The sequence below is a fragment of the Echeneis naucrates genome, chromosome 18 (genome assembly GCF_900963305.1).
Source record: "Echeneis naucrates chromosome 18, fEcheNa1.1, whole genome shotgun sequence".
Classification (NCBI taxonomy): Eukaryota; Metazoa; Chordata; class Actinopteri; order Carangiformes; family Echeneidae; genus Echeneis; species Echeneis naucrates.
In genome coordinates, this window is record NC_042528.1 from 8,501,726 (window position 1) to 8,526,216 (window position 24,491).

The 24,491-nt window shown below is 39.6% G+C and overlaps 3 protein-coding genes across 10 annotated transcripts in view; all 3 read left to right on the forward strand.

Moving 5' to 3' along the window:
- The window catches only part of LOC115058479 (serine/threonine-protein phosphatase 2B catalytic subunit alpha isoform), a 56,873-nt gene extending 51,871 nt beyond the window's left edge, over window positions 1-5,002 (forward strand). For 2 of the 3 annotated variants that reach the window (XM_029525811.1, XM_029525812.1), the window contains exons 13-14: window positions 82-111; window positions 3,206-5,002. In XM_029525811.1, the coding sequence (XP_029381671.1) occupies window positions 82-111; window positions 3,206-3,408 (233 nt within the window). In that variant the 3' untranslated portion in view covers window positions 3,409-5,002. The remainder of the gene's footprint in view (window positions 1-81; window positions 112-3,205) is intronic. The other variant, XM_029525810.1, reaches the window with a different exon arrangement.
- A 1,771-nt stretch (window positions 5,003-6,773) lies between these two features.
- LOC115059190 (uncharacterized protein PB18E9.04c-like) lies at window positions 6,774-16,924 on the forward strand. 6 transcript variants are annotated; one of them, XM_029526812.1, is made up of 17 exons: window positions 6,777-6,935; window positions 7,894-7,953; window positions 8,349-8,417; window positions 9,075-9,134; window positions 9,345-9,413; window positions 10,071-10,130; window positions 10,341-10,409; window positions 11,950-12,042; window positions 12,438-12,512; window positions 12,749-12,823; window positions 14,043-14,138; window positions 14,280-14,318; window positions 14,428-14,469; window positions 14,610-14,711; window positions 14,825-14,849; window positions 14,940-15,022; window positions 16,096-16,924. In XM_029526812.1, the coding sequence occupies exons 1-17, from the start codon at window positions 6,875-6,877 to the stop codon at window positions 16,107-16,109; spliced, it is 1,092 nt and encodes a 363-aa protein (XP_029382672.1). In that variant the 5' UTR covers window positions 6,777-6,874; the 3' UTR covers window positions 16,110-16,924. The 6 variants fall into 6 exon arrangements, with proteins under 6 accessions (XP_029382674.1, XP_029382675.1, XP_029382672.1 ...); XM_029526813.1 differs by having other exon boundaries at window positions 6,779-6,935; window positions 11,968-12,042; XM_029526814.1 differs by lacking the exons at window positions 12,438-12,512; window positions 12,749-12,823 and having other exon boundaries at window positions 6,774-6,935.
- A 3,456-nt stretch (window positions 16,925-20,380) lies between these two features.
- LOC115059064 (DNA damage-inducible transcript 4-like protein) lies at window positions 20,381-22,623 on the forward strand. Its single transcript, XM_029526659.1, has 3 exons — window positions 20,381-20,481; window positions 20,560-20,706; window positions 21,123-22,623. The coding sequence occupies exons 2-3, from the start codon at window positions 20,616-20,618 to the stop codon at window positions 21,611-21,613; spliced, it is 582 nt and encodes a 193-aa protein (XP_029382519.1). The 5' UTR covers window positions 20,381-20,481; window positions 20,560-20,615; the 3' UTR covers window positions 21,614-22,623.
- The last annotated feature ends 1,868 nt before the right edge of the window (window positions 22,624-24,491 follow it).

Genomic DNA, 24,491 nt, shown 5'->3' on the forward strand with positions numbered 1-24,491 from the left:
ATTGACTTGTTCCTGGGACAAAATGAACTCCTCTGCTCACTTCTCTCATTCGTTTTGCAACCCCCCTCTTCTTCTCTTCAGCTACTATTGAAGCTATTGAGGCTGACGAAGGTAAATGGGTCTGGCTGCCCTCTTCTGTTGCTTTTCATGGCAATAGACAGGGGGCTCCGCTGGGTTTTCATCCATCTCGCTGGTGCTTGAATAGAGTGTGTTGGGTGTTTGGGCTAACAAAATGTGGCATAGAATTAACAGAGAAAAAGAAGTAAGTAATTAGGAAATCCTGTGGTCACATATGTTTTAAAGGGGAATGGATTTCATAGCACAGACTTCATAATCACAGAGAACATACTGTGATTTTGAGTGAGTGCAAAGCAAATGCTACACTTCCTGTTTTTCAGCTGACAAGTAAATAAATACTAGTTCAAAAATGTATTTTAAGACCAGTTGAGTTTACTGTAACTATCACTGTTAAATATGACTTTATACGCCATTTGATGCATCGGAATCCAGATGTGGACATTTATGATCACATTTTGGGACCAACATACTGTTACCGGTAGAGCTAGACCAGTTCAATGACCTTTTTTATATTTGTTTGCTGCTGTTAGCTCATTGTAGCCCCTTTTTTGTTCACTTTGGTGTACATGCCAATAAGAGAGGCAAAAAGTAATATTAAAAAGTAAAACAAATGTAATAGAGATGGTAACAGTTTGGTTATTTAGAAACAGGTGCCACTGTTACACATTATGGGTGCCATCTAAATCCAGTCATTCCAGTCATCAGGCTACATGCATCTAGAAATCAACATTCAATATAAATTCAGAAGGAATAAGCAGCGCTCTTGACGGTATTTAGTTTTGTGGGAGCATACACTTCTAATCTTATCTGAAGCTTTATGAAGTTGCAGAGGAAGGGAGTCCCTTGTATAAACAAGCATTGCACTTAAATCACTCAACAACATCATTGGTTCATCTGTTTTCCAACCTAGTGTACCGCCTGCTCTGCCCTCACCCAATACACTGAAGTCTTGCTATGAAAGTTTATAATGGTATTTCCTCTTTGAAACAACTGAAGCAGTTGTGCATTGTTGTTGCAGTTCTCTGAATATCAAGTGGATCGTTATCCTTAGAGCTGGATCTGGATTGGTGGAGAAAAATACTCTACACGAGGCTTTGAAATCCAAATTGGATTAGAAAATAATTCTTTATTTACACCGCCTTTGGCGCAAGAACAACCTCAACTGCGAGCTAAATAGTAGTTTGCTAGCTGCTATTTACGTTAAAATTGTGCAGTACTTCCTCTTGAGCCCAATAGAGGACAGTCCATTGTAGTGTCGAGACACTTCTCTGCTTCTCTCTCCATGTGGATCCTCTGTGGCCCTGCTGTGTCGTGTTTTTTCCTGTGAGCTGCTAATAACCTGTGTCTGACCTGTGCTATGCAGCAACACAACTACGCTACCCATCATGCCCCTCTCCACGCTCCCCAATTTGTCCCCTAAAATGAAGCCCCACCTCCCATTCTAGTAAAGGGTCATCCTCGTTCCAATCGTAGGTTTTATTAACATCGAGACCCCCAAGCTTTATGAAAGGTGGAAGTAGCAAAGACTCAACTGTTTCTATTTCAGAAATTGGCTAAAATGAAACCCGATCAAGCTGATTAGATGGATTCCCCATTGAATTGAATAAAACAATAAATGAGATGCTGTCAAAGCTCAGCAGCCTGATATTGTTCATTTCAGTGGTATTTTAATACACTTGTCAGTTAGTTCTTTTAATTCCACTCTTCAGTAATTTGGCCCTGCTTTTATTAAGCTCCAGTCTGACCCCTGTTGTGACCTCCACCCCTCATAACCTCCAGTGAACCCCTAATTGCTGCATGCTCCAAGCAGACTAAGGAAGTCGTTAGCACCCCAAGTACCTTTGTAGTGTCTTTGTACGTGAGCTCAGTCTCAACGTGGTTCCATTTTGTGGAAGTGAATGTCTTAGTGGGCTCCACTAAGTTTTGTTTTGTTTTGGGTTTTTTTTTTACCTCCTTCCCTTGTTCTTTTTGTCTCTTTGATCATTCTCCTTCTTCCCTTTTTGTCGTTTTAAGCTGTGACGTGATGGGGTGATATGGATTTTTGGGGTCCTCAGGTGTTCTGGGATGTGCCCAAGATATTCATTAACAACAGCCATATATTTTATACAAAGCAAACACTGGATGGCTGTTTGACAGACCTGTATTGTAGATGTCTGTTCGCACATGCTGATTACAGCTGGATTGGTGGCACAGTGAAAACCTGTTGACCCTGATGCCAGGAGTGCCCTCCATAGATCTAGAAGGATTATCTAATCCTTTTGTCTGTCAAGTTACATTATTTCAAAACTCAAATAAATGGTGTTAATGTGGTGTTAATGTCATTTCATAAAAATGAGCTATGTCCTTTATATTGATTGTTCATTTGTTGTTAAACCACAAAACACTCAACATGTTTAAAATGTAAATGTGTTGGATATGATTTGCTGCTGTTGATTTAGCACATAACACATTTTAACAAGTGCATAAAGTTTAGCCTAATGAATAGTACAAGTTCATGTCACATAACATGTACGGCTGTTATGTTCAGTTGATGGAATAGTTTAACATTTTGGGAAAATGCACTCGTTTGCTTAGGTGTTAAATTTGGCTGTTCAGCACAAGGCCACACTCAGTCTGTGCACCTGGTCCAGACACACGTCTTCATTTAAAGGTCCCTTTTTTTTTTACACTTTCACAGTGTTTCATTTGAAGTGCTGATAGAAGAAGGCAGCTTTGGCTACGCTAAGCTAACCAGCTGCAGTCCTGTATTGAACCAAACTGAGGGCAGAGTGGAACTGATCTGCTCATCTTCCTGGAAACAAGGAAATATGTGTAATTGCCAAATTGTCAAACTGTTCCTTTAAAGCCTCTACAGATCAGCACCATGCACTCATCATCGGCGTTAACAGGCCCTACAGCCATTCATTTTTTATGGATCACTTGCAGTTGAATTAGCCAGCAGCTCCTCAGGTCTCTGTCTTCATTTTCTTAGTAAAGTTTCTGTTGCAATTCATGAACCGAGGTCAGACCAAAGATAATGTAGCGGTGTGTGGGTGAATGTGAGCGAGTGCGACTGCGTCATCTTATCTCTCACTCCTAAAATCACTTCTGATTTCTCCCCTTTTCCTTTTTTCTTGCATCTCAACAGCCATCAAGGGCTTCTCACCCCAGCACAAGATCACTAGCTTCGAGGAGGCAAAGGGTCTGGACCGCATCAACGAGAGAATGCCGCCACGGCGAGACACCTTGCCCTCTGACGCCAGCCTCAACTCCCTCAACAAGGCCCTGTCCTCAGAGACGAACGGCACAGACTCCAAGGGAAGCACCAGCAGCGGCAGCAACATCCAGTGAAGCAGAAGCAGCAGGCGCCACCTTGGCCGATGGGGCTGCCCCGCCCCCTGCCTCATCTCGGCCTGCCACCACAGAACGGGGCAAAAGGTGAAAAAGTGGAAAGGTGAGGAGAGTGTTGGATTGTGGAGGGTGGGAGGCATCTCTGGCTCACGCTGGGGGGACGTCTCACTTGCTAGTTTTTGGATATGCCTTCAAAATATTAGTTCATAGTCAAATCTGCTAAGTTATTGCCGGTTCACATTTCTGAGTGGTCAGGCCTTTGTTGCGCTTGATGCTACATCACACCGCCGTATGTTGGAGAAAAAGAAAGAGAGGCATAGATAGATCATAAGGTGATTTTTTTTTTTCTTTTTTCCTTGAAAGACCCTTGCTCATTTACACCAAAATGGAAAGTCGTCTAACTTCTTACTAACTATTGTACGTTTACAAAAATACAGCACTAAAAAGGACAGAACATGAGATAATGTTTTTAACATATAAGGGTGTACAAACTAAATAAGGACTATTTATTGATAACTTTTTTTTGCTACTCTTATAAAATAGCTCTGAAATTAATTAGGCAGTCTTAAAAAGAATGTTGCAATGTTGTCGAAATGCCAAATAATGGAACGTTTTATGGTTTTGTACATATTATGCTTACCTCAGGTTCTTTTGGTGTGTGCTTTGACCTGATTTTTCTGTATAATGGCTAAATAACTCGGTAATGAATACCTATTTTCTTGAGTTTCATAACTGGAATTTACAATTACCTATCTATCATTTGCAAATATGTTTATTTTTTGTCTCTTTTGAAAAGGGGAGGGGCGGGCGGGGGGGCAGATTTATTGTGGCTTGCTGGATTGAGTGTTAATTTTTCTCTTTTTAAGTATTGCGAACAAAGTAAAAATAGAGAACCTATATTGTGTAAAAAAAAAAAGCTGAAAAAAAGAATACAATAAACTCAAAGTGTCTGCCTATGCATGTTTTATAAAAATCAAACAAAGAAACTAGAAAATCTGAATACCTTGGCTGTGGAGGCCTGTTTTGAAATATATTGCGCTTTAGTGAACATATACTGGAAACGTATACCTGCATACTTTCAATTAACACCATGATGCTCTATGCCTTCAACTTCTTTTTGTAATTGAAGCATTTAATTATCTAAGATGGATGAGAAATCATATTTTTAACCTGCTCTTCTAAGTGCACACAGTCCAATTAAGCATGTTTGACAATTCTTGTGAGGTGTGTGGTTACATGTGGAACTCAAAAATGCATGATTAGCTGTTTGTGTCATATAGGTAAATCGGTTTTGTTCTGTTTTGTAAATGTGCCACAGAAAGTGTAATTTGATTATGATTACTATTATTATTTGGAACTCTGCTTTGTATATCAGTTACAGGTTTGATACTGCTCAATACTTTAAGATGAAACAAAAAATACTTTGATCTTTTTTAAGAACTGCTTAAGTGCCCAAGTAATTCACTACACGACATGAAGCCTTGCTTTTGTAATTTAACTTCAAAACTGTTGGCAGATGAGGCATGCACTTGCAACTATGAAAAGTATTTTATATAACTGTTCAATAAAAATGTGCATGAATTTCAACTTGAAATGAACCTGTGTGCTTGGGACTTTCCGAGAGCCAATAAAAACAATTACATACTACACACAATCCCTTGGGCATTTTCTGCGTCCCAAGTAAATGCAGCTACATTGTGCAGCTATGTGATGGTCCGTTTTCTCCAACAAGATCACCCATTACCCATAATTCATAACTGCAAGGAAACAAAAAGACACCAAGTATAAAGACAATAGATTAATCACACCTCAGAGTGAAAGAGGGGAAGCGATGCCTGGAACAATAGATGAGAATTTTCAAAGCTTTTGAACACAACATATCAGTTACTGATGTCAATATGACTCCATTGTCATCTTTAGATTGACACAAATTCAGTGTCTGGAAAATAAAACACTTAAAGTGTGCAGAACATTGAATGCTTCATGGACAGGAAATAGCTTCTTGGTAGTATTACAACAAAGGTGTTTCCTCTTCATCAACCTTCGTGACTTCTTTGATTAAACTTGGAAGACAAAGCCAAGATTTCACAAGTTTATCCCCACAAACAAGACAAAGAGCCTTCCTCTCTCCACAAACACAGTAGTTTGTTAGGTCCTCAGATTTCCAAGTTCATATCAATTAAAAATATAAATCAAGCCACTGGAGGGGTATAAGATGGTTGTAACTTGTAACTTAGTTGTTTCTTTTTTCAAGAAAAACTTCAAAACACCAGGTCGATTTTCTCATCTCTGGCCTCTGGTAAGTCTTTCTTTGGTCTCTTACACTGAAATCAAACACAATGTCCAAATGCAAGGAAGTAAACTCTGACATCCTGTTTTTCTTTTTTTGTGGGACAGCCAAAAACAAGAGCTGGATTTTGGAATAATATGAAGAAGTTTTGGATGTCGGTGGATGAATTAGTTGAGAGGAGTGAACATTGTGAACAGTTTGTTTTTACCATCTGTAATGCAACTTAAAATCCACACACATTTATATTATTTAACTTATTATAGATCATGTTTCTTGTTAGTTTTTTGAAAAACAGACATGAGTCATACCATCCACTTTAATTAGGTGGGACTGAGGTTGAGCAACGTTTTGATCTATTTGGATCAGTCTCAGGTCTCCCTGATCTATAACAAGTCAAGCATTGTGAAAAGTCATGGTTGGTGTTTGTGTGGTTCCCTGGAACTATCAAGATTTGGCTCTTCATCATCTTTCCAATCATTATTTGGTAAAACAAACCATTTTATGATGGTAGATTTTGTTTTGTTGATGATTGCATGTGAGAGTAAGTATCAAAAATGTGTGACAGTGGGAGTGTGTGTGTGTTTGTCTTCCTCTTTTTCAGTGGATGAGGCTTCTGAGTCAGTGTGCTTGTCGCTTTCCTGTCACGTTACATCTTGTTTACATTTTCTTCTCCCAGGCTGGCATTATTTATCTAAGCGACTGTAAATTGAGTTGTTTTTCTTTTTGCTTATAAAGGACAGTTTGAAAGTGACTGGTGTAGAATATCTGTAGTCCCACATGAAACTGAGACAGACACACAGAAACCTCCCACGAGTATACTGTGGGACACAAACAAAGCTAAAATACATGAAGTTCCTGTCTCCTCACAACTGGACAAGTGATGTTAAAACAGGAAAAAAATAAGCTATGGGAGTGGACAATACAGTCAAAAACATAATTCCAAACTGTAATTGCTATTAAATGGAAGTCTGCATCCTCTGGCTGGCCCGTGCTGGTCTCCATAGCCACCCTCTTTACGTCAGGAAGGGAAGCCAGCGTATATCCTCCCCTTCTTTATCTGAAGGAAGTTCCAAATTAAGCATCAGCAGTGGAGCGCCCGGGCTTGGACACCTTTTCCATTTGCCACTCAGTCAGAGTCTGAGGGTAAAGTGTAAGTGGTTCAACGCCTCAGTGACCATGAGGTCGACCAGGGTTCTCGTCCTCCTGCTGCTAGCGTCCATCCAGGTCTTCACAACAGGTAAGGAAACCATTCCGACTGCTTTTGGCTGGAATTCATCTCGACAGATTTTATGAAATCAGAGCTGAGGGCCTCAGAGGTCCTAACTTAGATTGTCCTCTTTCAGTCTCTCTTCATCATAAGAAGAGATAAGTAAAAAAATATTGCAATGTGGCTAAACATTTTAGCTTTTAGTTTTTTTTCTATCAATTTGAATGGCCACATTGTGAGGAAAAAAATAGATGTCTCTTTTTTATGTCGCACAGCATTATACCCGGTGTTTGTTTTTTTTTTTCTCATGTAGTCTAGTTTTGTTTCGGTATGCAAAGATAGAGATCACAGTGTTGTTGAGAAAACACTCACACTTTGAACATTACCTCAGAGACATCCACCCAAAGAGCGTATTTCCCTTTATCCAGGCTGAGATAAGCTTTGTGTGTGTGTGTGTGTGTGTGTGTGTGTGTGTGCCATCGTACTCACACACACACACACACATACAGGTTTCATGTTTACTATTGATTTTGATTTTTGTATTAAAAAGAAAAAAAAAAGTCATTGATATATTAATCAAAGTGAATAAATATTTTTCTTAGCACAAATTTAAACTTCAGGAAGGTGACTAATAAGGTTGAGTTAAAAATAAAAAGGAAGCTGAATCAGAGCTCTTGACTTGTTTGTTTTGTCAGTGTTCTTCACTGAACAGAAAGGTGATCCAACAGCAGGTCATCTAACTAAAACAACCAAGTATTTTCCTGAGAGTGAAACGTCTCAAGTGGTTACAAATCTACTTCCAGCCTTAGCCAGTAACATCTGGAGGAAGCCCCCTCGCTCTCACCACTTCCCACTTTGACTGAGGGTGGTCGACACTTCAGCAGCCAGCAGATAATCTCAAGAAGGGCTTAGATTTTCCTTTTTTTTTTTTTTTTTTATCAATATAATTGATGTCAGTTCACAGTTGTGTGTCTGTTTGTGGTTTCAGCAAATGAATCAACTGCAGCAGCTGGCCAAAAGATGACGACAATGTCACCAGCACCAAAACGTTTGTCTTTCAAGCTACATTTCAATATTTCAGGAAAACTGTTTATTTGATTTGTGCCACAGAGTCAGATGAAAACACTGATGTTTCTTACTTATGAAAACATGTAACTTTGTCCAGAAGACAAATGGCGTGTTTTGAAGTTTGACTCAAAAGACATGAGTTTGAGTGATACAATTGGCATGTGTCCAGCTAGCTTTGTCAAGTTTGAATAATGTATCATATTTAATCTGCTTTAGATGGTCTGAGTAAACAGCAGATATAAGTTCAATATATAAAAGCGTGGGTGGTTGAGTTTAAATATGAATGGTGATACTGCATCCACACCGTCATTGTTCACAGCTGCATCACTACGGAGCAGCATGTCTGTCCGCTCACAGTTGTGTTTCTGTTTGTAGAGTCACAAAATGGATCAGTTGGAGCAAATGGAAAACCCTCAATCGAGAGCACAGTGACAGAAAAAACAGGTGCCTGTTTTATCCCTCCGCCGTTTTTTATATTAGCACACAATCAGATTGATAACTTATTTTGCGTTCTGTCTGAATGCAGGAGAATGTTCTATGTTGGACAAAATCCATTGTGTTTTAATAAATATTCAAGAGAAGTACATGAATGAATGATAGCACTGTAAAAACAAACACTTTATGCCTGTCAGCTCACAGTTGTGTTTCTATTTATAGGTCATTCAGCTAGATCAGTTAGAACAACTGGAAAAACCCCAGAAACAATGACAATACAGCAACCAGTGATACAAGATTTTATTCTCAATAGGCAATTTCTGCCTCTTTTCTCCCCCTGCACGAGATTTAACAAGAAAATACAATTTATTCTTGATTATTTTTACATTAGCAATCAATAAAATCAATAACTGATTTTGTATTCTGCTCGAATACAGAATTATGTTCTGTGCCAGACAAAACACAATCACCGTTTTGATAAATGTTAAAGAGAAGTACTTGAATGAATGAGAGCAGTGATTTAACAAACATTTCATGTCTGCCAGCTCACAGTTGAGTTTAAATATGAATGGTGATACTGCATCCACACCGTCATTGTTCACAGCTGCATCACTACGGAGCAGCATGTCTGTCGGCTCACAGTTGTGTTTCTGTTTGTGGTTTCAGCAAATGAATCAACTGCAGCAGCTGGCCAAAACATGACGACAATGTCACCAGCACCAAAACGTTTGTCTTTCAAGCAACATTTCAGTATTTCAGGAAAACTGTTTATTTGATTTGTGCCACAGAGTCAGCAGATATAAGTTCAATATATAAAAGCGTGGGTGGTTGAGTTTAAATATGAATGGTGATACTGCATCCACACCGTCATTGTTCACAGCTGCATCACTACGGAGCAGCATGTCTGTCCGCTCACAGTTGTGTTTCTGTTTGTAGAGTCACAAAATGGATCAGTTGGAGCAAATGGAAAACCCTCAATCGAGAGCACAGTGACAGAAAAAACAGGTGCCTGTTTTATCCCTCCGCCGTTTTTTATATTAGCACACAATCAGATTGATAACTTATTTTGCGTTCTGTCTGAATGCAGGAGAATGTTCTATGTTGGACAAAATCCATTGTGTTTTAATAAATATTCAAGAGAAGTACATGAATGAATGATAGCACTGTAAAAACAAACACTTTATGCCTGTCAGCTCACAGTTGTGTTTCTATTTATAGGTCATTCAGCTAGATCAGTTAGAACAACTGGAAAAACCCCAGAAACAATGACAATACAGCAACCAGTGATACAAGATTTTATTCTCAATAGGCAATTTCTGCCTCTTTTCTCCCCCTGCACGAGATTTAACAAGAAAATACAATTTATTCTTGATTATTTTTACATTAGCAATCAATAAAATCAATAACTGATTTTGTATTCTGCTCGAATACAGAATTATGTTATGTGCCAGACAAAACACAATCACCGTTTTGATAAATGTTAAAGAGAAGTACTTGAATGAATGAGAGCAGTGATTTAACAAACATTTCATGTCTGCCAGCTCACAGTTGAGTTTAAATATGAATGGTGATACTGCATCCACACCGTCATTGTTCACAGCTGCATCACTACGGAGCAGCATGTCTGTCGGCTCACAGTTGTGTTTCTGTTTGTGGTTTCAGCAAATGAATCAACTGCAGCAGCTGGCCAAAACATGACGACAATGTCACCAGCACCAAAACGTTTGTCTTTCAAGCAACATTTCAGTATTTCAGGAAAACTGTTTATTTGATTTGTGCCACAGAGTCAGCAGATATAAGTTCAATATATAAAAGCGTGGGTGGTTGAGTTTAAATATGAATGGTGATACTGCATCCACACCGTCATTGTTCACAGCTGCATCACTACAGAGCAGCATGTCTGTCCGCTCACAGTTGTGTTTCTGTTTGTAGAGTCACAAAATGGATCAGTTGGAGCAAATGGAAAACCCTCAATCGAGAGCACAGTGACAGAAAAAACAGGTGCCTGTTTTATCCCTCCGCCGTTTTTTATATTAGCACACAATCAGATTGATAACTTATTTTGCGTTCTGTCTGAATGCAGGAGAATGTTCTATGTTGGACAAAATCCATTGTGTTTTAATAAATATTCAAGAGAAGTACATGAATGAATGATAGCACTGTAAAAACAAACACTTTATGCCTGTCAGCTCACAGTTGTGTTTCTATTTATAGGTCATTCAGCTAGATCAGTTAGAACAACTGGAAAAACCCCAGAAACAATGACAATACAGCAACCAGTGATACAAGATTTTATTCTCAATAGGCAATTTCTGCCTCTTTTCTCCCCCTGCACGAGATTTAACAAGAAAATACAATTTATTCTTGATTATTTTTACATTAGCAATCAATAAAATCAATAACTGATTTTGTATTCTGCTCGAATACAGAATTATGTTCTGTGCCAGACAAAACACAATCACCGTTTTGATAAATGTTAAAGAGAAGTACTTGAATGAATGAGAGCAGTGATTTAACAAACATTTCATGTCTGCCAGCTCACAGTTGTGTTTCTGTTTGTTGATCCAACAAATGTATCCGTTGGAACGGGGTTAGGGAACAGCACAGAACAGAAGACGGTGCAACCACAAACAACAACAGGTTTTTCTATTGAAGCAACATTTCAACACTTCAGGAAACAGAGTCAGATGAGAAGATCAACTCTACTCTGATGTTTGTTATTCATGAAAACATGTCACCTGCTCCAAAGTACACATTAGCTGAGGGTTTACTCAATAGAGGAGGCTGTGGACAGTTCAAATCTTATTCTGCCAATCAGAAACCTGTTAGATGGATGACTAACGGGCCGTAATGCACATGCTCAGAAAGCCCCTCCCACCACCTGGAGACAGATGTTGTAGTCAATGTGTAATTCTGCTTTTACTGAGAAAACATTAGACTCCCTTCAGCAGCCATATTTTTGTTATACTTTACTGACCTGCTGTATGAATGAATCAAAATACATTGAATCAATGTTTTGTTGACGGAATTGAATTAGCAGAAAAATGTGAGTTTTACATATTAAAGTTTGGTTGGTCAATCCCTAAAAGTCTCTGGGGAAAAAAATGTTGCAACTGTCCTCAGTCTCAGGATATCCTCAGACTGAAACATCCCTACTGGTAACAAAACTTTTATTTTTTTTGGCCATACAGTCTGCAACAAGAGAATAACTCCTCATGAATATTCATGAAAAGACCTTCTACCAGTCCGCTTTTAGTGAATATGATTTCATCTTTCACAAAAAGTACAATCTTGTAAAATCTTCTCTGAGTTTCAGAGAGCAGGTTTTTGTTCACAACAGGCAATTTATGCCTGTTTTACACCTCCTACAATATTTTCTCAATTTTCTTTTTATGTTAGCAAGCAATAAAATTGCTAACATATTTTGGATTCTTCCTGAAAACAGGATTATGTAATTTGCCAGACAAAACTCACTGTGTTTTGATACATATTCAAGAAAATTGAAGCACGTGAATGTATAAACAAACATTTCATGTCACAGTTGTATTTCTGTTTGTAGAGTCAAACAATGAATCAACTCAATCAAGTGGAAAAGACCCAGAACAGAAGAAAGTAGATCCACTGCTGCCAACAGGTTTGTCTACTGAAGCAACATTTCAGTATTTTGATTTCAGTCAGATGAGAAGATCAACTCCACTCTGATGTTTCTTATTCATGAAAACATGGAACAAAAGACATTACTTGAGGGTTCAAATAATTTTTTGACTCTTTTTGAAATACCTGACTCTTTTTTTTTTTTTTTGGGCCATACAGTCTGCAACAAGAGAATAACTCCTCATGAATATTCATGAAAAGACCTTCAAATATCTACCAGTCCGCTTTTAGTGAATATGATTTCATCTTTCACAAAAAGTACAATCTTGTAAAATCTTCTCTGAGTTTCAGAGAGCATCCATACTGTCATTGTTCACATCTCCATAATTACGGAGAAACATGTCTGTCGGCTCACAGTTGTGTTTCTGTTTATAGAATCACTAAATGGATCAGCTGGAGCAGGTGGAAAGACTGCAGATCCGAGGGGATCGAGAACAGCAATGACGAAAGGTTTTTGTTCACAACAGGCAATTTATGCCTGTTTTACACCTCCTACAATATTTTCTCAATTTTCTTTTTATGTTAGCAAGCAATAAAATTGCTAACATATTTTGTATTCTTCCTGAAAACAGGATTATGTAATTTGCCAGACAAAACTCACTGTGTTTTGATACATATTCAAGAAAATTGAAGCACGTGAATGTATAAACAAACATTTCATGTCACAGTTGTATTTCTGTTTGTAGAGTCAAACAATGAATCAACTCAATCAAGTGGAAAAGACCCAGAACAGAAGAAAGTAGATCCACTGCTGCCAACAGGTTTGTCTACTGAAGCAACATTTCAGTATTTTGATTTCAGTCAGATGAGAAGATCAACTCCACTCTGATGTTTCTCATTCATGAAAACATGGAACAAAAGACATTACTTGAGGGTTCAAATAATTTTTTGACTCTTTTTGAAATACCTGACTCTTTTTTTTTTTTTTTTGTCAAATGACTTAGATTTCACGAGACCTGTGACATGCTCCAAAATAGCTGTGACCTGACTTGGATCTCCCCCAATGTTATAAAAACAGCTCAGGAAAAAAAAAAATAGCAATCCTTTTTCCTTTATGAGGACCATGAGGCCAGACAGAGCAGCATGTGGCTGGAGCTAAAATCCCACACTTCAGCCGTCACTTGTACTCTGGTGTGAATGGTGCACGGCTCACAGCTGATAGCGGGGACGACAGGAAGTTTGGCTGCTGAGTTCAGGGGACAACAATAGTATGTGTGGGACAGGATGCAGATTCACACTGCTGCAGAGGATATCCACCTCCCCACTCCTCTGTCATGACTTTTCATCCCAACTCTGACACGTTGAGTGAGGGCTCGCCCTTGTCTCACAGAATGACCCTAAAACTGTGCCAAACCAAATAGATGCAAACATGCAACTTTGAACCTAAAATAGAGGAAATGTTTTACACAGACAAAGTGATATTAGCGACAGTGGCTTGATGGATTTGAAATGAATTCCAAGATTACACATTAGTTTGAAATATTGTACTCTGACCTCAGACAGGATGAAGAACAAAACTATCCATTACTAGAGAGTGAAAAGTTCTGCCAGGTCACAGATGAAAAATGTATCCCAAGAGGCTTTTTTTTTAATCAAATATTTCAACAGGTACCTCAATTAAAACAAATGGTCTGATATTTGGGGAACCTGAAAAGGTCAGATCAGAAGATCAACTTGTTAGCTGAGCTCTATCTTTGAAAATCACTAGCCCAATAATAACTATAAAACTTATGTTTCTTTGAATATATTTGTTTCCTATCGTATTTAATACTTTGGGCCCATAATGAAATTCATCTTACATCCATTTCTTTAGAACTAAGCCTGATGTTCTTTTTAAGAGGGAAAGGATGTACTAAAGTATTATTTGGTATTTGTTATGTACACACACACACACATATATATATATATATATATATATATATATATATATATATATAAATGTGTGTGTGTGTGTGTGTGTTGTTTTCTTTTTCCTATTAGTTTCACCAAATGAAGCTGTCCAAAGCACCCATCCTCCCGTTTCAAAGACAACAGTCCGCTCTGAGATCAAGAAAACAGAGGCATCACCTGCCAGAGGTAACGCACCATCAAGAACATTAGGAATTGTATCAGTTTCACTGCCTTAACAGCAAGGTCTGGTGATTCTGGAAGTAATCAGCAGTTTTCTAAGATGCCTGTTTTTAAACCCAAATGTAAACAAGTCGGTCCTTTTGTCAGGCGCTGATGATAGTGTCACGCTTGGAATGAATGGTCCTGGTGAGTATCACTGTGCAACCATATCTGACTGTGTCTGCACACAAACAAACAAGTGTAGTTAAATCATGAATCAGTTGGATTGGTAATCAAAAAAACATTGTTTTGAAAGGTTCTCAGACTGGAAATGATGAGAAAGCCCCCCCCAAACAAGGTAAAGTGTCCAACGCCCCCCCCCCCCCCCCCCCCCCCAAAACTGTGGGCTGTCAGCTGTGCTGTCGAAATGGTTGTTAAACGTCACATTTTAAAGTGTGCTCCATCACAGATCTCTCCTTCTCTGTGGATTAACTTTAGACAACAAGCTGTGGTGGATTCTGCTGCCTGTTGCTCTGGTTCTAGCTGCTGCTGCTGCCACCATCTTCAAATTCAAACGCAAGAAGATCAACGACTGCACAGGTACACGCATAGGTGGACTCTCTAATGTCTCAGTAGATTTTTACAATCAGTGATGAACGATGAATGAATCAATGTTTAAGAGATGCTTCATATTTTTTTCTTTCATTCTGCAGAAACTATTGATACGGGAACTGAGAAGTAAGTTTGACCTCTGGCGTTCACATGTGCATTTTAAGGGTGCGTGAACAAGCAAAGCATTCAGCCCTCTGTCTCTTTGGCTCTTCTCAGCGCATCTTTCCAGAGCAGACCTGAAAGCACCAAAGATGGTGTCATGCTCCTCGGAGTGAAGTCATCAGGCGGGGAAGAAAATGGTGAGCTGCCTTTTGTCTCTTTCCTACAAGAGGTCATTCCAGGTTTCTTCTGTTTGTGCATTCTTCCAACACTTGGTAAAGCTGTTTATCCAGATACAAATTTTGAGTAATTCCAGGGAAGGTACTGGCTTTTAATATCTCATTGTACTGTGTGGGCTTTTGGGGCTTTTGCTGGGCAACAGAAGGTGTTTCCTGTGATTTTGCACCCCCGCCCTCAAACAAGCAGCAGGGCTTGAAAGATAGTGACTTCCTAACATAAACACGGATTATTCTGGACAGGAGCTATTGTGTGGCCAGTAAATGTCAGGACGGGCCAGACGCTGCAGGCGTGTGCGTGTGTTGCGGTGGGGGAGGCTGAAAGCATGTGCACATCCACAGGTGCCTGTGTCATTTGTGATTTGTACGCAGACTCTTCACTCCACCCATGTAGAAAAAAATCTGGGTACTAAATGGTCTACCTTCCTTTCCCAATACAATCAGGCCTCGATGACTTGGCTGAGAACTTCACATGGGAAATTGAGTCATACTGTTGGAATTTCGCTTCGGAAGAATGTGTTTATGTTGTTTCAGACTCCTGTATTTCTTTGGAGTGTAACTTTATAATTTCTTATGAAGCTGCAAAGCCTGCTATCTACATGTCAGAATTGCATTCTACACGGATAAAACCTCACAATTCCTTCACCCATAAGCTACCAAATGCTGCATTTTGTCAATGTCATGACGTTAAAGTCAGTCCCACCGTAAAAATCTAGAATCAGTCCAAACTTTGAAGGTTATTGTGCAAAATGTTCTCAAGCTGTTTCAGTGTCAAGACAATGGGTTAACTAACTTTTGAATGTGAGAAGTGGTTTTGCTTCCTGACTACAGCGACATCCTGTCCAGCGCTGTTCATGGCCAATGCAATGCTGCTGTCTGGTGTTGTCCAAGTAGAAAAATAAAGAGAGACATGACCAATCGGGTCTCTGCTTTAGAGAACCTGAAAACCTTCTCTATTCAATAAAATGATCATAGACAGTTGTGTTCTTTTCTCCTTGTGTGGGTTCATCAGTTGCCTGTTGTTTTGTGTGTTTCAGTGGCTGCGAGATAAAAACAGAGGGGATCAGCCAGTGGATGTAACAGCTGTCATCCACATACTGATTATGTGGAGGAACTTTTTTTTTTCTGTGAACTTCGTGAAACATTTTTGATGCAGAAAAGTATTGATCGGTGGTTTTCATGTATGATCGCTGCTGTTGCAGCAGCTTTATGACTGTGATCACCAATCTTACAGTCTGTGAACCAGTGACAACTTAAAACTGCAACTCTCTTTAAAATGCTAGTATAATCAAAAGGTGTCAGTATTCTGCTGATGCAGCCTCAATACAGCTTCATATCTCATCTCATGTAAGATGCACTGATCTCACCTCCATCACATATTTGACATAATAAAGCACTGTTGATTTCATAGTTTAAGAATGATCCTTTGTCATTAAACGTTGTGCTTTTTTAGTCTTGTTTTGTATTGTTTGTGTGTATGTCTGTGGTTGTGTGTCACTCAGCGTTACCATAAAATAGCATAGGAACTGGATCTTCTGCGGCGCACTCTTTTTTTAATTTGTATGATTCAGAAGTTTTTTCGTTGGATTGTCTGTTTCATTTTTCCAGTTTCTTTTATTGAAATATGTTTAAGCCAAGGATTTTGCCTTCCAAACAATATTGTTCATTAACTAATGACTTTGTGTGTGTGTGGCTAAAGTTAAAGAAATTAGAAGAGTTTCACAGTACTGGTATTTTGATACTTATATTTCAGCACAATGACTCGATAAAGCAGATGAAAATGTTTGTATTTAAAAGCATCAGAGCTGCTTTATGGCTGGATTTTGGTGGTCAACCTCAGTTTCAATAATAAATAACTAAAAATGGCTTTGTTGTGCGGGTTTTTTATTTATTTAGTTGTTTATTTGTTGTTGTTCATTAAATAATGTTTTGAACTTATTTTTTACAAGAACTTAAATCACCTGAAATTGAACACTTTGCTGTGCAAAAGTTCTAAAATGATACTTCATTCAACTGTGAGAAATCTGCTGGTTTTTCTTTTTGTTGGTTTTAATTGAAGATGAACAGTATCACTATGGTTGGCCACTAGAGGGAGCAATCAGTCAACAGAAGACAGAAGCAACCATAGTCCACCTCCAAGTTGGACAGCTGGTGCTTATTGCTGAATTTATTTCAGAAGTTTTAAACAGACGGGTGCAGTGCTTCAGTCTTCATAACCATTCTCAGAGATGCAGGAAGGATACATCCATCACTAGTTTAAATGAAGTATTTCTTTGATTAAATCATTCGTCCTTCATGGGAAAGGGTTGCCTGACTTTAGCTGTTTTGTGCAGCACACATGGCCTCCATCTTGAATTGATTCACTTACAGTTACGAGCACTGAGGCTCTCTGTGGCCTGTAAGCTGACACTGGCTGACAGCTTTGAGCATCGACACGCATCCATCAAAGAGACAGTGAGCAGGTTGGGAGGGGGTTCATCACACAAATCTACGCCATGCCAGCTGCGGTATCAGCTGAGTTACGATCTGGATGTCATGTCACTCTCTGTCTTTCTGTGCTGTTGCCACTGACAGATTAATGTGAGTAAGAAATGAGTCCAGGTAAAGGTACAAATTAATTCAAGCAAGGTGTTCTGTGGGGTTTTGTCGTGCTTCAGGTGCATTTATACCAACCCCTTCCAAATATCAAAGGCACTAATTATGACATTAGGACTTTTTGGTACTTGAAGGTCATTTGATAGTCATTGAGGTCTGAGACCCCACCAGGAGAGTGTGAGAAATGAGAAAAGGAGAACTGAATGAAAGAAACAAAGATAACTGGTTCTGAGGAAAATATTTTGCCTTCCCCCTTAATCAAAGGGAGACGGGTCAGCTGTGAGCAAGACCAGCAGGGTCACGCCTCCACGTGCAACTAGCTATCTTCCATATGAAATGCAACTCGGCCAAAAGGCTCCTGTTGTTAAATTTCATGGGGGAGGGCACTGGGTTCAACGTGCAGCCTGTTTCACTGGTCAGACGCCTGGTAGACCAGCAGCCTGCCATACCAGTGTTTTGACAGCGAATAACAGAGGGTTTAAATGAACTGCCCGGGATTTGTAACTTGAAACATATTGGTTATTTATTTATTTATTTTTGCCTCATTCGGGGAAACAGCAGTTGGTACACAGGACGAATTGACAAGTAGATTTTGGTTATCTCTTACCAACAGTGAGTAAAGGTCGCAAAGCAGAGGTGCTTCTCATTAAAGGCCCAGTCTCTGCTCTGTTGTCTTTAAAGGTCACAGCAAAAGAGAAGGATTGACTTGTGTTTTACTTAAGAATTGTAATCCAGCAGAGATTACGAGTCTTGCGCAGTGAGACAGGAGCCACAGTCAGAAAGGGCTTCACACAAAAGTTAATAAAGAGTCAAAATGTAATACAGTGGCACTGGAAACATCTTGTGCACGGGCTACAGCCAACTGATTGATCTAGCTGAGGTAACAGTTGGTGTCAACACATTTAGTCACCTGAGGTTTTAGCTGCATCATTACAGCACTGAAAGAGTGTTCGTCTTATTATCAAGATGTTGATGTGACATGTTGAGTTTCCAATAATTATCATTTGTGTTAATCTGCTGCAGTTTTTCACTTGTAAACTCTGGTCATGTATGGAGTAATCCTACTCTCACAACTAAATATAGTCTTTCCCGTGCCCTGACTTTACTGCTTTGTATATGATAGCATGCATCTGCTATACACATGAGCTAAGCAGTACATGGCCACTTTTCAACCAATTTAAGTTAACCCACATCACTGTATGATGTATGTCAACCAAGCGTGACAGCAACTGCAGATAGGATTTGGAGTCCAGGTCCTCTAGTTGTGCTGGGTCTACATGAAAGACAGTTTTAATTTTGATTCAAGGGAAATATATTTTTTTTATATTAACCTTGAATATTTCATCCAATCCAAGACAAATTCAATAAATGTAAACCTAATGCTTATTTTTTCCAGCTTTTTTCTGCTGACCCCCATGATGTCATTTTACACAATGATTCTTTGGCTGATTGTTAGGTTTTATGATGCACTGTAAATGCAGGCTGTTAGGTCTAAAGGAAAGCTCACTCAGCAGCTGTACTGACCTTGTTTATTCCACATAGATTTGGTGAAAACCTCAGTCAAACCCACTCACACGATGAAAGTGCAGACAGTGTCAACAGTACAGTAAAACCTTTTATGTTTTTTCATTACTTTCTAATTAAGTGAACAAATGTAATCGAGAAGAGGAATGAGTTTAGTAAGTTAACTATTCATTTGCAAAGTAAAGTTAACATCCCCCTTTTTTTGCATGAATTGAAGAGCCTGCATCCACAAAGGGAGAAACACTAGCTGAAGCATGTGACTGATTTCTGTGGCATATCTGGTTCTTCACATGTGACTGTTCGCGCCCTCTCTGTCTCTCTCGTGTCCACTGGATTCCATTTCCCTTTTCCAGCAGAGCTGCCGGAGGTAAGAGGAGTAGATCCAGTTACTGGCAAATTTCTGTTGAGCCAGTTCATGATGAGGGATAAACTGCTGATGAGCTGAACAACTGTGCCCAGTTTTTCCCTGCCAAATGTACACACACATACACATATGCTCAGAGTAAGATGAGATGCAGAGAGACAGAAGAGACATTTTCCTCCCTAATGGGAAAGCCCTGCAGATAAGCTTGGGATTGGGCGTAGATGTCTGTTTTTATTTGTTTGGGTTAGACTTCCACAAGGGAAGCTGTTTTGCTTGTTTTACACACAACTACAACCCTGTACGAATTGAAAACCGCTCAAATTGATTTCGATCTTGAATTTCTGCTCCTTCTTGCATCCTTTTGCTATAGATGCCTGGACGGTGAATTAGCATTTAGGGTCCCAAAGCAATGTGCCTCAGGCGTTCCCCCATTTTAAAACTGGTACCATTTTGCAGGCAGTGTGTTAATTATTTTTTTACTGTCAATAAAAAGAAAATAACTCCACATTCTCATTTTTAGTTTTGGCCACCTCGATGCTAACATGTGAGTAATTTCTTGTCGCACATGGACACAGAGCCCAGTGTGGAAACAATAAAAACATCCCCAACATCCCTTTTCCAAACATGATGCTGAACTTCCCCTCGCAGGCGGCAGACAACATGTTGCCTCTGACATGTAGCAACACAAATATTCTCTCCAAACATTGGTCAGTTATTTTATTCGAGCGTCACTCAGCAGCCAATCAGAGACGAGCTCTGGTGTGATTGGTCCCACCCTCTGGTCAGATGAGTGGGAGGAAGGTATAAATAATCCTGCTAAAGTTTGCTTGCTGCAGTGAGTTTGTGTGTGCAAAGCCCGTGTTGCTGCCGGAGGGAGCACACCGCCCTCTGTGAATGTACCTATGAGAAGCTAATTGTTTTGCACTCAGTAACATTTAAGGTAAGTGTAACATTGTGTGTCGGGGGGGGTCATGGCCGTCTGGCTGTCTGTGTCTGAGTTCAAACTGTCCGTCAGCAGGGAGCTCTGCTGAAGCCCAGGACCACAGCCCGCTCCTGGACTCAACTGCTGCCAACATGGTCGCCACTAGCACACTGAAGGCAAAAAGCAGCGAGTGCGTCTCCGACCTGGTGGACCGAAGATACGAGCAGGCTGGCATTGAGAAAGGTGAGCTCTTGTGTGCTGGTTGCCGGATGGCTCCAGTTGTGTGCTTGTTTATCCCTGTGTGGTGCATGGCTGCAGCAGTGGAGGGAGGGGGGGGGAGTCAACAGAGGATGAAGTCATCTCTCCAGCTTGTCCGCCAGCCACATGCATACAATGGCCATCTAACTGCTGCCTTTTCTACCCCAGCAAACAGGTTTCATTCCAGCTCTGAGGCTTAGGACATGGGTTCTGTCTTTGTCTTGTTAGGGCTGTCATATCTGTACAGAAAAGCAGAGGAGATGCAAGAATAGATGGATGCCCTGAACAATTAATGCATTTGCAGTTTAACACTGACGTGTTGAAATGGCCTGCCATTAGTTTGTTTAAAGATAAAAGCTGGTGTTGTTTCCAAAGATGTACAAATTCCACTCTTTTCTCAGATCTGGATTTCTGGGATTACTGCTTAGCTGAGCCTCAGAGGAATGCAGATGTGGCCGAGGACAGAACCTGTCAACAGCTGGCCAAGATGTTTGAAAACTGCCTGTCGCGAGCTAAGAAGACAACACTGCACTGCTCCTCTGTGCTGGTACCAGAGAAGCTGACCCGGAGAATAGCTCGTGAAGTCCTGCGGCTGGCCTTGTGCGAGCCCTGTGGCCTACGGGGCTGCGTCCTCTATGTCCATCTGGAGCTGGACAAGGGCTGCAAGCGGCTGGAGCGCATCGTGTACGATGCCACAGTGGTGCCCACGTTTGAGTTGACTCTTGTCTTTAAGCAGGATGGCACTGCCTGGCCCAGCCTACGGGACTTCTTCTTTATGGGAACCTGCTTTGCGCCAACTTTCAGGCATGTACTTAAACTGAGTCCAGGTTTCCGACTCGTCAAGAAAAAACTGTACTCCTCCTCGGCTGGCACCGTGATAGAGGAGTGCTGAACTGGGATGGTTTAGAATGGGATATTGGGTTTCCTGTGGGTAAATGCACTTCTGCCCAAATATAAATGACACTCTACTGGTGTCACATTTTCTACAGTGTTTTTGTACAATGCTTTTTGTCAGTTCAATTATTGGTAGCCGGTCAGTCCACTTTGAAACTTGGGATTTAAAGTTAAATGCTTGAGCATAAATGAGCCTGATGGATCTGGGTTTGGCCTCAGTGTTTCAAAAATGTCGTTTTTAACAGCAAAATTGTAATATTCTGTATGTTGTGTTTTTGTTTTGTTCCTAACAAGAGCATTTAATATGCAAACACAATTTTAAATTGTACATTTTGCAGATGAATGTAAAACTATGTTCACATCAACATGATTGAGAGGGACATACTGTGGGTACACTTTTGTTAAAGACACTAGCCACTTTGTAGATGCATCTGCGAGTTTCCAGATACATTGAATGTGTTCGGCAACAGTTAAAACACCTAGGCTTGAATAGGAGCTTGAAATTTAGTCTTTGGGGGCCATATGTAGCGAGTTGTACGATGCTGTATTTAGGGCTACAGTTGTTTTAAGACTGAATGTTTAGTGAAGATGCTGCTGTCTTGCTGTGGACTCACACTAAGGGAATGTGGAGGCCTTAAATGTCATAGAATTTTTTTTTTTTTTTTTTCACTGAGATCACAGCTACGCCTGTTTCTGTTTAGTGTAAGTGTTTTATTGCATTTTTATTTTATATCTGTCTACCCCTTCTGCGAAACCATCTTTTTCAGTGCAGAACCTTCATACATTATTAAAGGGATGGTTCATCAAAATGTTAATGTTTATTTGATTTTATGTAACATTAATTGCACTGTGCAAGGAAATTACTGGCTCTTGAAATAGAATTGTTTTTCTTTCTTTCTTTCTTTCTTTCTTTCTTTTTCTGCCATAAATTGAAATTTTGTAACTTCTTATTTTTGGTGCCATTTGAATTTCTTGTTGAAGGACATCAGGTCTTGTCTACTTGACAATAAAATATTTAAACCTTACTTTGTACTGTTTTTTTTTTTTTTTTTTTTTTTTTGTAAGACTTGATTCTGTCCATGATGTGCACTCTGAATAATAGATTGTTCAGTACCCACAGATCATTACTGTACAATTTCTGCAGCTGTAACGATGAAGTCTGGAGTTGGAAGACAATGCAGGCTTTTTAAGAGGACAAAAGGCACAACAAAATCTCAAGAATGCGTGACAGAAGTATTAGCCACCAGCTGCATAAAATAACAATTTAATATGCAACTGTAATGTTGGTTATTTGACAGAAGTTATTCCATCAAGCTACCAAACTCCAATCACTTTAATATTTCCAAGTATAGGCTGTGACACAACAAAGAACCAATGAACACTGATGTAACTATATTTGTCTCTGTACTCACGAGTATCATCAGCTTGTTGAACATGTAATTTCTCTGCAGACTTGTGGGGTAAGTAGCTGTCTCTGCTGTGCTCCTGAAGCTGTTTGCACTCGTACATTAGTTTCTTGTGTGAATCTGCAGAGTTTGTGTGACATTTCTCCCACTCTCTTTAATGGAGATGTCTCCATAGTGATTTTGAAGGCCTCTTGTTTGGAAAGCATTCAAATAGGAGTCTGCTGAATAAAGGACTTTGACACTTATGTGGGACATTTGTAGTAATGCCATTTGCGCTCAAGACTTTTCTGCAATGCGTCCTCTCATCTTTGTAAATGCAGGGTTAGAGACGGCAGTAAATGGGCCACTAACACTGCTGAATTACTAAATGCTGATTGTGTAAAGATTAGCAATTATACAGTGTCATTCTTGCACAAACAAGTGAACAGACTGACATGGTTGCAAGACATTAATGGCAGAAGCACATGATCTTGTGCAAGATGCATCACTGCCATTGTGTAAGGACAAAGCATTAGTGATCATTTACCCAGTGTTGCAGGCAGCCAACCTCATCTGATCCCTTTGCCCTGCTGAGCTAAACTGGGTCAGCAACACTACTTTGTATTATTGAGCTCATAAAATATATGCAACTCGACAAACATCTGTCTGCATATTCACATATTAATCTACCACCTCTATCTTATACTATATTAAATATTGAAACCTGTTTGTATAAATCATGGAATTTTTTTTAATGCAACCCATCATTTCTACAGGACTTAACTAGACATAATGAAGATATTTCTATTCAATAACATGTAGATAATTAAAATGCTCTTGTGTATTTTACATGTTTATGCTTTATGCAGTGCAATTTAAATTGTTTTATTATATGTTTTATTGATTCATGCATTTTCCAGAGAAAACAGTTTTCAGAAAATAACTACAGTACTACAACTGGGACATTTTGGGGGAAATTTCAGTAATGATTGTCAAGCTGGAGCCAGAAGAGGAATATTTTCAACTTTGTATAAAGACTGCAAACATGAAAAGCAGCTAATCTGGTAATTCAAATTACAATTTTAAGGAGGGAGTGGGGCAAGTGTAAGAGACTTTCTTTTCCTCCCCATGTGAACTCTTTGAGTATAGTCGGTGAAGTTAGGTTGCCAGGAAATATTATTCAAAATGTCAGAACTTTAAAAACCAGCACATATCTTGCCCAAAAATTCAATTTTATCCATCCATGGGACACTGTCTCAATGAGCCCCTTTAATTGTGACATTTGGACCTTATATCATCCTTGATCGTGCTGTATGTCCAAAGAAAGGCAACGATAGTAAGTGCTGCTCAGGAGGGGTTGACTAGAATAATTAATGTAGCTTCAAGTCACATGGAAAAGTACTGAAGGTCTTTTCACATTGCTGCAACCAAAGCCAACTGAGCTTCACTGAACCAGCTTGGCAGCTCATTCACTGAAGCTCATGAATCTGT

What these genes read in the sequence shown, in the direction of transcription:
- LOC115059190 (XM_029526812.1), top strand. Translation starts at nt 6,875, where the DNA reads ATGAGGTCGACCAGGGTTCTCGTCCTCCTGCTGCTAGCGTCCATCCAG. An exon ending in AATGTCACCAGCACCAAAAC is followed by an intron (nt 7,954 to 8,348) that starts GTTTGTCTTTCA and finishes TTCTGTTTGTAG; the next exon opens with AGTCACAAAATGGATCAGTT. An exon ending in CACAGTGACAGAAAAAACAG is followed by an intron (nt 10,410 to 11,949) that starts GTGCCTGTTTTA and finishes TTCATGTCACAG; the next exon opens with TTGTATTTCTGTTTGTAGAG.
- LOC115059064 (XM_029526659.1), top strand. Translation starts at nt 20,616, where the DNA reads ATGGTCGCCACTAGCACACTGAAGGCAAAAAGCAGCGAGTGCGTCTCC. An exon ending in GCAGGCTGGCATTGAGAAAG is followed by an intron (nt 20,707 to 21,122) that starts GTGAGCTCTTGT and finishes CTCTTTTCTCAG; the next exon opens with ATCTGGATTTCTGGGATTAC.